Source organism: Bos mutus, chromosome 13, assembly GCF_027580195.1.
Source record: "Bos mutus isolate GX-2022 chromosome 13, NWIPB_WYAK_1.1, whole genome shotgun sequence".
NCBI classification, from domain to species: Eukaryota; Metazoa; Chordata; class Mammalia; order Artiodactyla; family Bovidae; genus Bos; species Bos mutus.
The window spans coordinates 17,724,500-17,738,239 of NC_091629.1; the positions used below are offsets into that span (position 1 = coordinate 17,724,500).

The window sequence follows — 13,740 nt, forward strand, 5'->3', positions numbered from 1 at the left end:
TTAGTCATTCTATTCTGCTTCCTGAAAATTCCACCAGCTTGTCCTCGGCGGAGAGAAGATGTTCTCTCGTTGTTCCTTTTTTCAAAAGCAATCTGTTGGCCGGTGGGTTGGCGCTGGCGGCGGTCTCAGACTTGGCCGTGTGTCCTTGAGGGTGAGCAACAGGAGGGCAGGAGCTGGGCAACAGGAGGGCAGGAGCTGGCAGAGAGCTCCATGTGGCCTGAGTGAGGTTTTTAAATAATCGTTGACTCAATCCTGGGGCAAACGGAGGGATTATGAGTATTCCAGAAGAAAGGAATCTGTGTCGTCTGTTGTCTAGGGCAGCCTACCTCCTCATGGGGCTCCGGAGCAGTTCCTGTCCTGGGGACACCTCAGTTTTCTGTGTTGGGGTGAAGGCGTCACGATCCAGGAAATATTCCCTTTTGTGAGTTACGGGGCTGGAGGAGCTGGGCTGCCTGAGACCGAATCCGGTTTTGCCACTTAGCAGCTGTGTGATCTTGGGCAAATTAATCACCCTCTCTGAGCCTCACTTTCCCCTTTTAGAAAATGAGGACCCTATCATCTGCTTCGAAGGGTTCTTGTAAGACAAATGATGCTGCTACTGCTTAGCTACTGCTAAGTCGCTTCAGTCGTGTCTGACTCTGTGCGACCCCATGGACTGCAGCCTACCAGGCTCCTCCATCCACGCGATTTTCCGGGCAACAGTACTGGAGTGGGGTGCCATTGCCTTCTCCCAAGACAAATGCTAGTGAATGTTAAATACATACAGAGTGCTTCTTGGTGTGGAGTAAAAGGTGGAGACGTGTCACAGTCACTTTTGTTGTTGCGGTTACCTTTGTTCTTCAGTCGCTCAGTTACGTCCGACTCTTTGCAGCCCCATGGACTGTAGCACACCAGGCCTCCCTGTCCTTCACCATCTCCTGGAAATTGCTCAGACTCATGTCCATTGAACTTTAGTGAGAGTTAGTTGATCAGCTCCCAGGTAGCCCAGAGGAAGGACAAAGCATGGAACGAAATGAGTGTCGGAGGCATTCTTTACCTACTCCACATATTTTCTGAAGGCTAGCAGAAAAAGAGAATCCAAAGTGCTGACCGATCCATTTTATTTTTATAAAGGTTTCTTCCCTTTTTCTTTTTTAAAAGAAGTCCCTGGTGGTGGGGTGGGGGGGCCGGTGTGTGTCACACTTTAAGTTGTAAAATAAGGGAATGAAAACAGAAAGTGTTAGTCACTCAGTCCTGTCTGACTCTTTGTGACCCCAGGGACTGTAGCCCATGCTCTGTCCATGGAATTCGCCAGGATACAGGAGTGGGTGGCAATTCCCTTCTCCAGAGGATCTTCCTGACCCAGGGATCAAACCAGATCTCCTGCATTGCGGGCAGATTCTTTACCATCTGAGTCACCAGGGAAGCCAAATGAAAGCAGAGAGAGGGTAGAATTTTCAACTTAAATGATAATTCTTTCCATAATAATGATACTAACATCCCAAAAGGCCTTATTTATCGAGTGTTTATTTTGTGTGTTTTGGATTTCGTGTGCGTGAGATGAAGTGTCAGGTGGGTATTGTCACCAACCTCCGCCCCGTATTATGCATGAGGACTCAGAGGACCCCAGGTCACACAGCCGGGGTGCAAGGCTGTGCAACGGGGGCCTCAAACACCGTGTATGGACCGAGACCCGGATCTCCATGCAGACGCCCTGCTGCGGTGGGGCTAGAGTGGCCGCCGCGGCCTTCTTGTCTTCCGGTTCCAGAGAGTGGCCAGAAGTCTCCCCAAACGTTCTTAGGGCCTGGATGTGGGGTGAGCCCCTGAGAGCCTGATGGGATAGGGAGGACGGTGGTGATGTGGCCTCTCAGATGTCTGTTGCAGAAGCGGTTTACCTTCCAGGGCTCACAGGGAGCCGACGTCTCATTTCTGAGTCAGTTCAGGTGTGACTCATGGGCTGATGTTCCCAGCAGTGTTTGGGGCCTTGGCCATGTGCAGGCCCCGGGGGGAGGCCCCGGAGCAGTCGGGCCTGGAGCAGGGGTTCCCAGCTGGAGGCGATTCTGCCTGGCAGGAGAAGTTTGGCAAGCCTGGGATGCTTCTGCTTGTTCAAACTGAGCAAGGACTGGGGATGCTACGGACGTCTGGTGGGCGGAGGCCAGTGTGCTGCTAAACATCCCAGAGCCTCCACAGCAAGGAATTTTCTAGCCCCAAATGTCAATATTCTAGCCTGGAGAAGTCCAGGGATTGTATAGTCCATGGGGTTGCAAAGAGTCGGACACGACTGAGCGACTTTCACTTCACTTAAATGTAAGTAGTCCTGAGGTTGAGAATCCCTAGTCTCAGGTCTGCTGGGTTCAAGTTGCATGACCTCAGGCAAGTTAATTCACCTGTTTGAACCTCAGTTATCTTATCTGTAAAAGGGGAGTAAACAGCGCCCATCTCATAGGTTGTGGGAATTAAGGAATGGACTACTTGTAATGTACTTATATCAGAGCCTGCCATATAAATTCTCAATAAATTAGCTGCTGCTGCTGCTGTTCTTATTACTGTTATTATCATTGACCTTAACCTGTCTTCAGAAAGCTCACAGTCTAGTAGGGAGACAGAGAAGTGAATCTGAACTTGATAGACTTCCCTACATGACTCTGTTCTGGCAACACTGCAGAGTCTAGTGTCTGAGCCAGCCTAGGGAAAATCAGGGAGGGCTTTCAGGAGGAGGTGGCCCAAGTGAAATCTTAATGAACAAATAGTGGCTTCCTAGGAGAAGTGAGGACAGGAGGTATGGAAGGGTGTTCTGAGCTATGGGAGTAGCACATGCAAAGGCATGGAGGCACAGAGGACCTAGAGCAACAACCTCTGAATCCCCCATCTCTGCTCCATCCTCTGTCTCTTTCTGAACACTGATGTGTGGAGTGTGGGCCAGGTGCCTCCCACGGCACGTGGGGTGGTTTTATGCTCTCCATGGGCACATTACATAAGAGGGCCATCCTCTTGGCAAAGCTGCTTCCCTCTAATCTCCTTAGAAGGAGTGAGGTGTCAGTGTATCTTTAACGCCTTTCTTTCCTGACGTTTGCCATTTCCTCCTCCCACTTCCAGCTTTGGAAAAAATGTAGACTTTCTGGGGTCGTGGTAATGTCCTACATCTTGATTATGGTGATGGCTACCAGTGCATGGAACATTGGGCAAAACTCATTGAACTCTACACTCAAAATCCGTATATAGAAATGATGCCTTACTTACAAAAAATGAGCATCGAGGAGGAAAAAACAGTGGGCCTGAGGCTGGAAGCCTTGGGCTAGCAACAGTGTCTCGCTTGAATTTAGTAACTTTTATTTGGATTGTATTTTTACCCTCCCTTCTATTTATGGAGGTGACACTGATTTTCCATTTGTGGCAGCAGTGTAAAGTTTCCTTAAAAAAAAAGTCATATGCGAATGAATTTAAATAGAAATATTAAGTAAATAATATTCACTGGTGGTACATGAATATAGCAAAGATCATGCAAGTGGTAAGAAAAGCAAGCTCTTTGGAAACCCTTCTGAGAGAATCGGGTGCTTCTGACATGAAACAAACTTGGCCCAGGGCTGCGTGGGCACGGCGCGGGCTGCAAGGGAGCTGTCTGCAAGGGTGGCAGCTGTTTACAGAGACACAGTGAAGAGCCCTAGCTACTTAAAGAAATAGCTGAACGATGAGCCTTTTGTCTGTGAGAATTACTGTCAAATGCCCAGGAAACTGAGAATTAAATAATTATAAATTACCCCCATATTCCTTGCTTGTGCGTAAACTTTCAAAATCCTGGGGAGAGAAAAGAAAAAGACGCTCTGCTGCTTGGATTAATTAAAACCAATGTAAATGCTTTAAGTGCTTTTGCTCAGCAGACACTGGCCTTTCTGTTTTTCATTGCTGCCCAAGAGTGTGAGTGATGTGTGTTTTTAAGTTTTCTGTGACTTTCACATCAGCCCGAGGAGGGTGTTTCTGCTAAGAGGTAGCTCGGTTTTTCTGATAAGGCTGGAATTTTTGCTAAGAGGCTTTCTGTGTTTTCTTTTGCAGACTGTTGTCAAACATGGATTTGACCTGGATCTCCTCCTAGATTAAAAATCTATGCTCTCTTACCCCTCAGGAAGGGTGTGTGTGTGTGTGTGTGTGTGTGTGTGTGTGTGTTTGCAGGCCCAAATGCAAGTTGATAATGAAGTGCAGCTTTACGAGAACCTTAGACCCTACAGACTCTAGCTAGAAAAAATGAAAAGATTTCAGAGCCAGAAGCAGCCAAGGAGACAGACTGGGTTTAATATTGTCCTGTTCCAAACGAGGAGGTCGAGACCTAGAGATGGTGGGGGACTTTTCCAAGGTCACATGGCTAGTCAGTGGCAGACAAGGACTGGAACTCAGGCCCCTGCTTTCCAAACCAGGTGTCACTACTCGAGACCATCTCATGTCACCCTGCTCCCCTTGGAACGAAATAAAATAAAAACATGTCTTTTGAAAATTGTATTTCTACTCTCAACATAATACAGAAATCGGACTCTCCTTTCTGCCTCTGCTCCTCGTTATTAATACTTAGTTCTTCTCCTTGGAGGAGGTCCCTGTTACCTGAGACTTGCAGAGAAAACCCTACGCACCCATCAGCATTGTGTGTGTGTGTGTGTGTGTGTGTGTACACACTCCCCCTCTGTTTCTGTCTTATGCATACTGTGTGCATCTTTAACACTGCTGCTGCTGCTAAGTCACTTCAGTCGTGTCCGACTCTGTGCGACCCCACAGACGGCAGCCCTCCAGGCTCCCCGGTCCCTGGGATTCTCCAGGCAAGAACACTGGAGTGGGTTGCCATTTCCTTCTCCAATGCATGAAAGTGAAAAGTGAAAGTGAAGTCGCTGAGTCGTGTCTGACCCCCAGCAACCCCATGGACTGCAGCCCACCAGGCTCCTCAGTCCATGGGATCTTCCAGGCAAGAGCACTGGAGTGGGGTGCCATAACACTATCTGGTGGTTATTATATATCAATGCAAAAGGAACCTTTTCCACCCTTTTATAGCTGCATTATATCTCTCTGTATGAATGACAGAATTTAACCCATCCCCAGCCAATGGATAGAAGGTTACTTCCAGTTTGGGGGGATTAAGAACAGGGCTGGACTAATTAAACTTATAAACACATCACATTGCACACAGGAGTGTACCTGCAGGAGAGATTTCTGAAAGTGCCATTGCGTGGTTTCAAGTGTGCATGTTTGGAGTTTTGATACTACCCAATCACCCCCTCTTGAGGTTCTGTCTGTCTACCTTTTGGTTTGGATGTTAGCATCTTTGAGTAGCAGTTTAAATATTTCGTGCTTTATTCAGCAGACTGACAGTATTTTTGGAGGGCCTGCTTTGTGGGCGATCCTGTCCAGGCGTTAGGGGTCCAGTGGGGGCTGGGAGCTGGGGAGAGGCTGAAAATATAAACAAGTAACTGGAGAATTACTGAATTAGAATTGTGAGGAGTGCAGTGGAGCAGAGCAGGGACATGTGCGTGGGGTCTGATCTCGTCAAGAAGGTCAGAAAGACTTTCGGGGGTGTGTGACACTTTAGCAAAACTCCACTGAAGGAGCGGCCTTAGTTACCGAGAGAAAGAGGGCTGGATGGAGTTGGGCAAGGAGCTGTTGAGCCAAGGGAACAGCAAGTGCAAAGGTCCTGAGGCAGAAAAGAGCTTGGCACTTTTTGAGAAGAACAGCCAGCGTGGCCAGAGTCCAGAGAGGAGAGGCTGGAGAGGCAGGCAGAGGCTCCGCCTGGCCGGCCTAGTTGAGGTTATCCTTACCCCGGGAGCTATGGAAAGTCATTTCTGGGCTCCCACCTGAGGAGGGGCACCACCCGAACCCTGTAAGATGAGCTCAGCTAAACCAGATAGCACTTCCTCCAGGGTGGCCAGCCCAAAAGGGGCACAGAGGAGGAGGGGCATCCCCGTTACAGCCACCAATCCTGCTGTTACAGAGCAAAAGCCAGCCACAGGCTCTGCGTGAACAAAGGGGCAGCTTTGTTCCAATAAAGCTTTATGGACACACACAACCAGCTTCTGTCCATGGACTGGAGTTCGCCTGCCCCTTAGCAGGATGCGATTCTCTAAACAGATATCTGATGTGACATGAGCTGCTAACGGGTTAGTGGAGAAAAGGTGGCTGGGAAACGGGGTTGGGAATGATCTTTTTGATGGGCCGGTCACAGGAGCTGCGGACTGAGCAGGCGGGTGAAGGGCAGCAGCCAGGTGGAGGCTGGGGAGAGTTCAGGGAGAGGGAACTCCACAGCAGGAGCTGCTTGAAGAATGGGGGACAAAGTCAGCAGGGCTGGTGCTGGGTGAGCCTGGGGAGAGTGGGGAGAGGTGGGTGGGGAGACAGGCTGGGGCCAGCCCGTGCTGAGGGCTGGCCTGGGGACATCTCGGGGACAGCCTTTAAGCTGGATTTCACTTTACAGTGGACATTTCAATAGACGGCTGCTTGGAGAGCGGACCAGAGGGGGCGAGTGTAAAAATGGGGAGACCAGGGAGGGAGCAACTGGCTCAGTGGGAGAGGGTGGTGGGAGGGGGCGGCACGATAGTTAATTTGTTTCTCTTTTAATAGAGGAGTCAGACTTAGCTGATGGATTGGACTTAAGGGCATGAGAGAAGAGTAGAGGCTGCCCTGAGCAGCAAGAGAGGGTGTGTGTGTGTGGTGGTGGTGGTGGGGGTCTCCGTTGACTCTGGGAGCTTGAAGGAGGGGCAGGATGGGGTGGTGGAACAAACAGTAGTTCCCTCACTAATTTACCCTCCAGCCGTGGCTTCTTTCGAGATGGCAGCAGAAACCTGAGTTAGGCAGCCACCATTAAAGAAAAAATCGGATCACTTTGTATCCACTGATTTTACTAGTTTGGGAGCTCTGTAGTTATAGCTGTCTTTTGGGGGCCGAATAGCTAGCTCATCTGTGGAATTTCCAGTCCTGTTCGTTCTGTATTTGGGTGACTCCCTTCCCCTCCCTGGACCTCAGTTTCCTCATCTGTAAAATGGCATGAGATGAGACACGGCTCGAGAGTCTGGGCTGGAAATGAAGCCGCTTTTTACACGTGGGCACAAACATCTAGGATTTGAGCCTGGAGAGGGCTCCACGGCCTCCAGAGCTGGTGTGGCCACCCCCTTGCATTCCTGTCACTGTATCACAAGGGTAGGATGATCAGATGGCCTCGGTCGGTGTTTTTCGAACTGTGGGTCAGGACCCACCGATGGGACAGGAAATCTGTTTAATGAGTTATGACCAGCATTTAAACAAAGTAACCCCAGACAGGAGGATAGATAAGAGTGCATGGGGTAAGTATTGTTTGGGGAAGCTTTTGTTTAGTTGCCAGTGAGTATGATGGTGTGAACCGAATTGTGAAATAAAAGGGCACCTCCTCTAAGGGACAGAAGTTTGGAAGCCTTCGGGCGGCCAGCCTTCCAGGTCTCTGGCTGAGGCTGCATGGCTCGGGCCAGCTGTGCTCCTGTGCTAAATCCTCCCCGCTTTGGTCTCTGTTCAGGGAATCTGGGATCAAGTCACCTCAATTTCCTTCTGTGAGAGAAGGAGGTTCTAGCTTTGGGGTTTGGCGCAGTGGGGATTAAAAAAAAAGAAAACAGGAGGCAAAACCCAACCTGTGATTGTTGTGCATCAGGACTTGTGTTTTAGAGGCTTAAAAAGACCCCTCCTTCCCTCCTTCTCTTTCCAGAAGAACCGAGTGCACATAAGGTGGCCAGCCCACCCTCCGGACTCTACCCCGATGATGTCCTGGACTATGGCCTCAAGCCATACAGCCCCCTGGCCAGTCTCTCTGGCGAGCCCCCTGGCCGGCTGCGAGAGCCGGATAGGGTGGGGCCCCAGAACTTTCTGAGCCCGGCCAAGCCACCGGGGGCTTCGGGCCTGAGCCCTCGGATCGAGATCACTCCATCCCACGAACTGATACAGGCAGGGGGGCCCTTCCGCGTGAGAGACACTGGCCTCCTGGGCGAGCAGCCGCCCCCGCCGGGGGTGGCGGCCAGCCCGAGGTTCACGCTGCCCGTGCCCGGCTTCGAGGGGTACCGCGAGCCGCTTTGCTTGAGCCCCGCTAGCAGCGGCTCCTCTGCCAGCTTCATTTCCGACACCTTCTCCCCCTACACCTCGCCCTGCGTCTCGCCCAACAACGGCGGGCCCGACGACCTGTGTCCCCAGTTTCAAAACATCCCTGCTCATTATTCCCCCAGAACCTCGCCAATAATGTCACCTCGAACCGGCCTCGCTGAGGACAGCTGCCTGGGCCGCCACTCGCCCGTGCCCCGTCCGGCCTCCCGCTCCTCGTCGCCTGGTACCAAGCGGCGGCATTCGTGCGCCGGGGCCTCGGTTGCCCCGCTGCCCGCAGCCTCACCCCAGCGCTCGCGGAGCCCCTCACCGCAGCCCCGGGACGACGGCGCCCCCGCCGGGTACCCCCCCTCGGCCGGCCCTGCCGCCCTCATGGATGCCTTGAACAGCCTCGCCGGCGACTCGCCCTGTGGGATCCCCCCCAAGATGTGGAAGACCAGCCCCGACCCGTCGCCAGTGTCCGCCGCCCCGCCCAAGCCTGGCCTGCCGCGCCACCTCTACCCGGCCGTGGAGTTCCTGGGCCCCTGCGAGCAGGAGGAGAGGCGGAACTCGGCCCCCGAATCCATCTTGCTGGTGCCACCCACCTGGCCCAAGCAGCTGGTGCCGGCCATTCCTATCTGCAGGTGAGTCCAGCTTTGGAAGGGATTTACTCTGCGGTCCGGTTTTAAGAGGAGGTTTTCTGGTGTTGAGCATGGGACTGGGGGTGGGCTGGGCTGATTTTCAATCCTAGCTCTCTCTCTGTTCTTGGCTGCCAGATCTCGAAATTCTCTGGGGAAAAGAATCTCTGAGTGGCAGTGTTCCCGTCTGTAAAGTGGGTGTAAGTGTACCTGACTTCCTGGATGGTCCCAGGGTGCCTGTGACTGCTCCTAAGGCACCTGGCGTGTTCATTCATTCACTTATTTAACAAGTGTTTATCAAACACCGGCTGTGTGCCAGGCACTAGTAACAGGTGTTGGGGAGAAAAGGGTGAACAAAATGGAGATTCTGCCTTCGTGGAGCTGACATGCTAGTAAGCACAAAGGTAGCCTCAACACGTGGAATTTACTATCTTTCTATAAGAAGAACTGAAGTTGGTAGGCATCTACTGTGTGTTTCGATATCGCAGTCAGTGATATAGAGGCCCTCTGAAAATGTGGGAGCCAGAATCTTCAAGGAGCTTCAAATCTTGGCAAACTGCAGTGTGCAGACTTGGGGTCTCCCAGTCTGGACCTGAGTCCTGGCTCTGCCCCTCACAGGCTGTGTGATCCTGGGCATGAGTGTCGCTGCCATCCTGCTATGCCCAGGTCAGGCATCACTAGTCATGCAGGGTTCTCTGTCCTTGAGCACCTTTTCGATGCTATGCCCGAGGCGGACATTGCTAATCAATCAGAATCTTCGTTCTCATTGAGCACCTCTCTGGGCCTGGCTTCATTACCTGTGAGGTGAGGATAACAACAGAACGGACCTCATTTATTCTTGTTGAGGATTAGGTGAGAGAATACATATCAAACTCAGCATAGAACCTACAGAAGTAGGAGCTCGTGAAAGAGACAGCTGTTACTGTTATCAGGGGAATCTTATCACTGCAGAGGAAGCACTTCGTTGCTTCCTTGTTGATGAGCTGGCTGCTAGGAGACTGAGCTTCCAATAGCTGTTAGAGTGACGATGCTGGCGATCGTAGTCACCAGCATGCCAGGATGCTTGCTGTGTGCCAGGCACGCTTCTAGTATGCTCTCTCTCTGGATTATGTCAGGTAATTCTCCCCCAAACCTGATTTGCTTATATATTTGTCTTCATTTCAGTGATAAGGAAAATGAGGTGCACAGCAATTGGGAGCAGATGCTGTTTTATCAGGTCAAGAATCGAAGCCTTATGCTGTTACCATTACTCCAGTGGTTTTTAAAGTGTCATTTGCTTTTAGCAAATGCAAGTCTTTTTTTTTTTTTCAAATGTTAACTGTCAAAATCCCCCTACTCCCCTGCACCCCAGACCAAAGTGGACTGAACGGAGCTTCTGGTCTGACGTGTCCTCCAGGGCAGGTTCTGAGAACACCATGCCATCGTAGGTCAGTCAGTGTCCCGTGAGAAAAGGAGTTTCTGGGTTTCATAGGGTTCAATGACTGCCTCTGTGTAGGGGCTACTCCCAGCTGTGGGCAGAATGTGCGGTCATTTCAAAGGCCATCTGGCCACAGAGCTCTGAGGCTCAAGTTTCCTGGAGCCAATCAAGAACAACAGCTGGTGCAGGTTGAGAAACCGGGGCTCAGAGGGGTGAAGCAACACTCCTGTCAGTACCCAGCTAGATCATGACCAAGTTGGAAACCAGAATTTGAGATTCCTGACCCCTTGTTCTTCCTAATCAACTCCTGGATTGACCTCCAAAACATGATTTGTGTCATTGGGAGTGAGGAGGAACATTAATGTAAGACATGATTGTGAGGCATTTATCTGAGACTTGATTGTATATGAAACCCTTTCCTATTACGTGGCTTGATCTGAGAGGTTCTGATGGGTTAGAGTCCTTCCGCCCCTACCAAGTGCCCAATCTGTGCCAGCCCATGAGACATTTCCAAGAGTTTTCTATTAGATTGAGAGGATGGGTCATTCAAAGAAGTCTGATGATGATATTTATCTCAGGGAGTGTGGATAACTCTACAGGGGCTGAAGTTCATGTGCAGAATGTCAGATTCACTCCAGTGGTCTGAGTCTTAAGATTGTATTCCAGTTGTTCTAGAAGCAAACAAAGTTAGAAGTTGGTACTTAGGGATATTGAATTGAATCTTCTACTCACTATATTTTTTGATTAATACAGGGGTGGAGTGATTTTTCAATAAGCCTTAATTTGCTAACTTTAAACAATTTTAAATTGAGAATGTGAGACTAAGAATATATAACACAGAGGGCACCTTGGTTGTAGGCAGAGCTTGAAGGCATCTTGGAACTGTAGCCAAGGTAGAAATAAAGGCACTTTGGACACCTTGAGATTTCAGGGTTAGAGGAACTTCACGGGGCAATGTCATTATAAAGAGTGGCTAGAGATGTGCTTGCATAGTGAGGATGTGAGGATGAGTTGAGTGGTATGTTCAGGTTAAGCTGCAGCCCTGATGGAGTGTGTGAGGTTTTCCCCTCTCCCCTTGGAATTGCTCTAAGAGAGAAGGAACAGAATTGGCCTCATTGCAAATGCTTAATTAAGTCCAGTAGCTTCTGGCAGTTCTGGACTTAGCAGGAAAGACCATCCTGATTAGATTAATGTTTCCTCCTACATGTGAAAAATCAGGACACAGTGACCCAAATTCATGCATTTGCAGCTTCAAAGCTACTTTGAACACGCGAGGGTTCCGTGAAATAAAACTGCTTGTTCAGTCTTTCATTTATCCTTCCATTTGTTCATCCGCCCACCCACTGAATATTCGTGGAAGACCAGGCATTGCTCTAGACTCACTCCATGAATTAAATATTTCCTTGGGCCTATTTTAAATAAATTAGTAAGATAAGACATAAGGAAGAGGTGTGGAAGAAGCAAGAGGCTTAAATTGGAGCTTTGACTGTGTCTTCCTCTGTGATCTTGGGAAAATGTTTTTAGATTCTCTGGGACTCTGAGTGCATGCTCTAGATATAGACTGTCAAGCCTTCAGTTATCTCTTCAATGACATAATTCCAAGCTCACATCAAGTACCTGTTGTGTGTGCTGGATGGGGTTGAGATTTTATAGTAAAATTAAACTTAATGGCTTGACCTCAAAGATCTTACAACTTTCAATATCATTAATAATATAGTCAGGTTGTCTGACACTACCAATACCATTAATACAGATTGTCAACAGGAAGTAACATTTATTTGAAATAGACATTACATGAAAAATAATTATAGCTGATATTTACTGAGCATTTATTGGGCTTAAGCTCTTTCTGTGATCTCAGTGTCTCCACTTCATAGTTGAGGAAGCTAAGGCCTAGGGAGATGGAGGTATTTGCTCAAAGTCACACAGGTATTTGGAGATGGAGCTGGGACTGGAGCTTGGGTGTGTAACTCCAGTCATGCTCTTGACCTTCATTCCTATTTAACTGTAGGGAATCTCAGTGGTTTGGCTCATCCATGCCAAAGCCGGACACCTCCCTGTGGTTAGATGTTCTATACTTGACCCGAGAAGTAATGACTATGACTGGGAAAGGCCTCTTCCTAAATTTATTTTTAATTGAGATAATCAGACATAGAAATAAGAGCTGGGAAAACACTTCAGATGCCATCTAGTCCATCTGTGGTTATAGGAGACTGAGAATAAGAGTTGAAGTTGCTTACTTAAAGTCACATGGCAGGTTAGTGACCCCATGGGACCCCTGATTCCTGTGACAGTTCCTTGTCCCACACTTACTCCTTTGGGGGGGGGGAAACAAACCATCCTGTAAGGACTATCCTTTAGAGGTGGGAGGTGATATTTTTCAAAATTCCCAGAGGAAAATAAGATGCAGCAGTTAGAAACGTGCTAGAACTAACATGTCGTGAAATGAGCTTCAGAAATTGCGATGTCAGTCATTCCGTCTTCATCAAGATGGAAGAGAAAACAGAGGAGGAGAAAGATCACCTCGTGAAGAGCCCCGCCGATCATGTCTCAGGAACGTGTGCCTCCCAGCAGCCTGCACCTTACCGGGTGCGGGTGGATGGTTTTCAGGGAAGGGGCCGTTTACGTTTATTGAACGGGGCACCGGGGGTCTCACTGCGCACGTGACCGCTCTGTCTGCTCTTCCTTCCAGCATCCCAGTGACCGCCTCCCTCCCTCCGCTCGAGTGGCCGCTCTCCCACCAGTCCGGCGCCTACGAGCTGCGGATCGAGGTGCAGCCCAAGCCACACCACCGAGCGCACTACGAGACGGAGGGCAGCCGCGGGGCTGTCAAGGCCCCGACGGGCGGCCACCCTGTCGTTCAGGTATGGACTCGCGTTCCCTTCCTCCCGTGTCCTCGTGGGCCACTGGGCCGCTCACTGCTGCGGAGCTTCTGTTTGGTGCTTATTAGACTGCGGTGCGTGTCTCAGCTTCCTATTCCTCGAAGGGATGGGAAGTCTCGGATTGAGTTTCGGACGCTAAAAAAGCCACTCAGAAGCCAGGAAAAAAGTCTTCCTGAGCTGGATAAGGATCGAAGTGATATTCATGCTCTGTCTTCTTCCTTCTCTTTCTGATTGACAAACTACTGTAGCTTTAGTGGAGGTGTTTGGATTGAAGGTTTCTGAAGCCATCATTTTGTGCTTAAATTTTAGGTGAGAGTCCATTAAGGAAAATCAGCATACTGAAAAGTGGGAAAAAGTTAAAACTATACACAGTCCAACTACCTAGAATATATATATATATATTTAGCCTTTTGATGTTTCCTGTTGCTTGTTTTCTATTCCCAGACATGGCAGTGTCTATCACTGTACATTTATATACTTGATGTTACAGTAGCTTGTACTTTTTTTTTTTCTCTTTACATTATACCCAGAGCATTTCCTACTGTTTTTTCCTTAATCATTATCTTTTATGTCTGTGGCTTTTGATTTAACCTCAGATATTTTTTTCAAAATAAGTAGAGAATTTTTTTTTTTCCCTCCAAAATGATCAGAGTATTCTTAATTGTATAGTCTGGTTAACCAGGAACTGATGACTGGTGCTTACCTGCTAACTCAATTAACCAGCCCTTTAATATATTTAAATTAATTTAACTTTTTTTTT

The 13,740-nt window shown here is 49.2% G+C and overlaps 1 protein-coding gene across 5 annotated transcripts in view; it reads left to right on the forward strand.

Annotated features, from left to right (window-relative positions):
* The window catches only part of NFATC2 (nuclear factor of activated T cells 2), a 160,424-nt gene that overhangs the window by 29,294 nt on the left and 117,390 nt on the right, over window positions 1-13,740 (forward strand). For 3 of the 5 annotated variants that reach the window (XM_070381031.1, XM_070381030.1, XM_070381029.1), the window contains exons 2-3: window positions 7,679-8,687; window positions 12,791-12,962. In XM_070381031.1, the coding sequence (XP_070237132.1) occupies window positions 7,679-8,687; window positions 12,791-12,962 (1,181 nt within the window). The remainder of the gene's footprint in view (window positions 1-7,678; window positions 8,688-12,790; window positions 12,963-13,740) is intronic. The other 2 variants (XM_070381032.1, XM_070381033.1) reach the window with 1 other exon arrangement.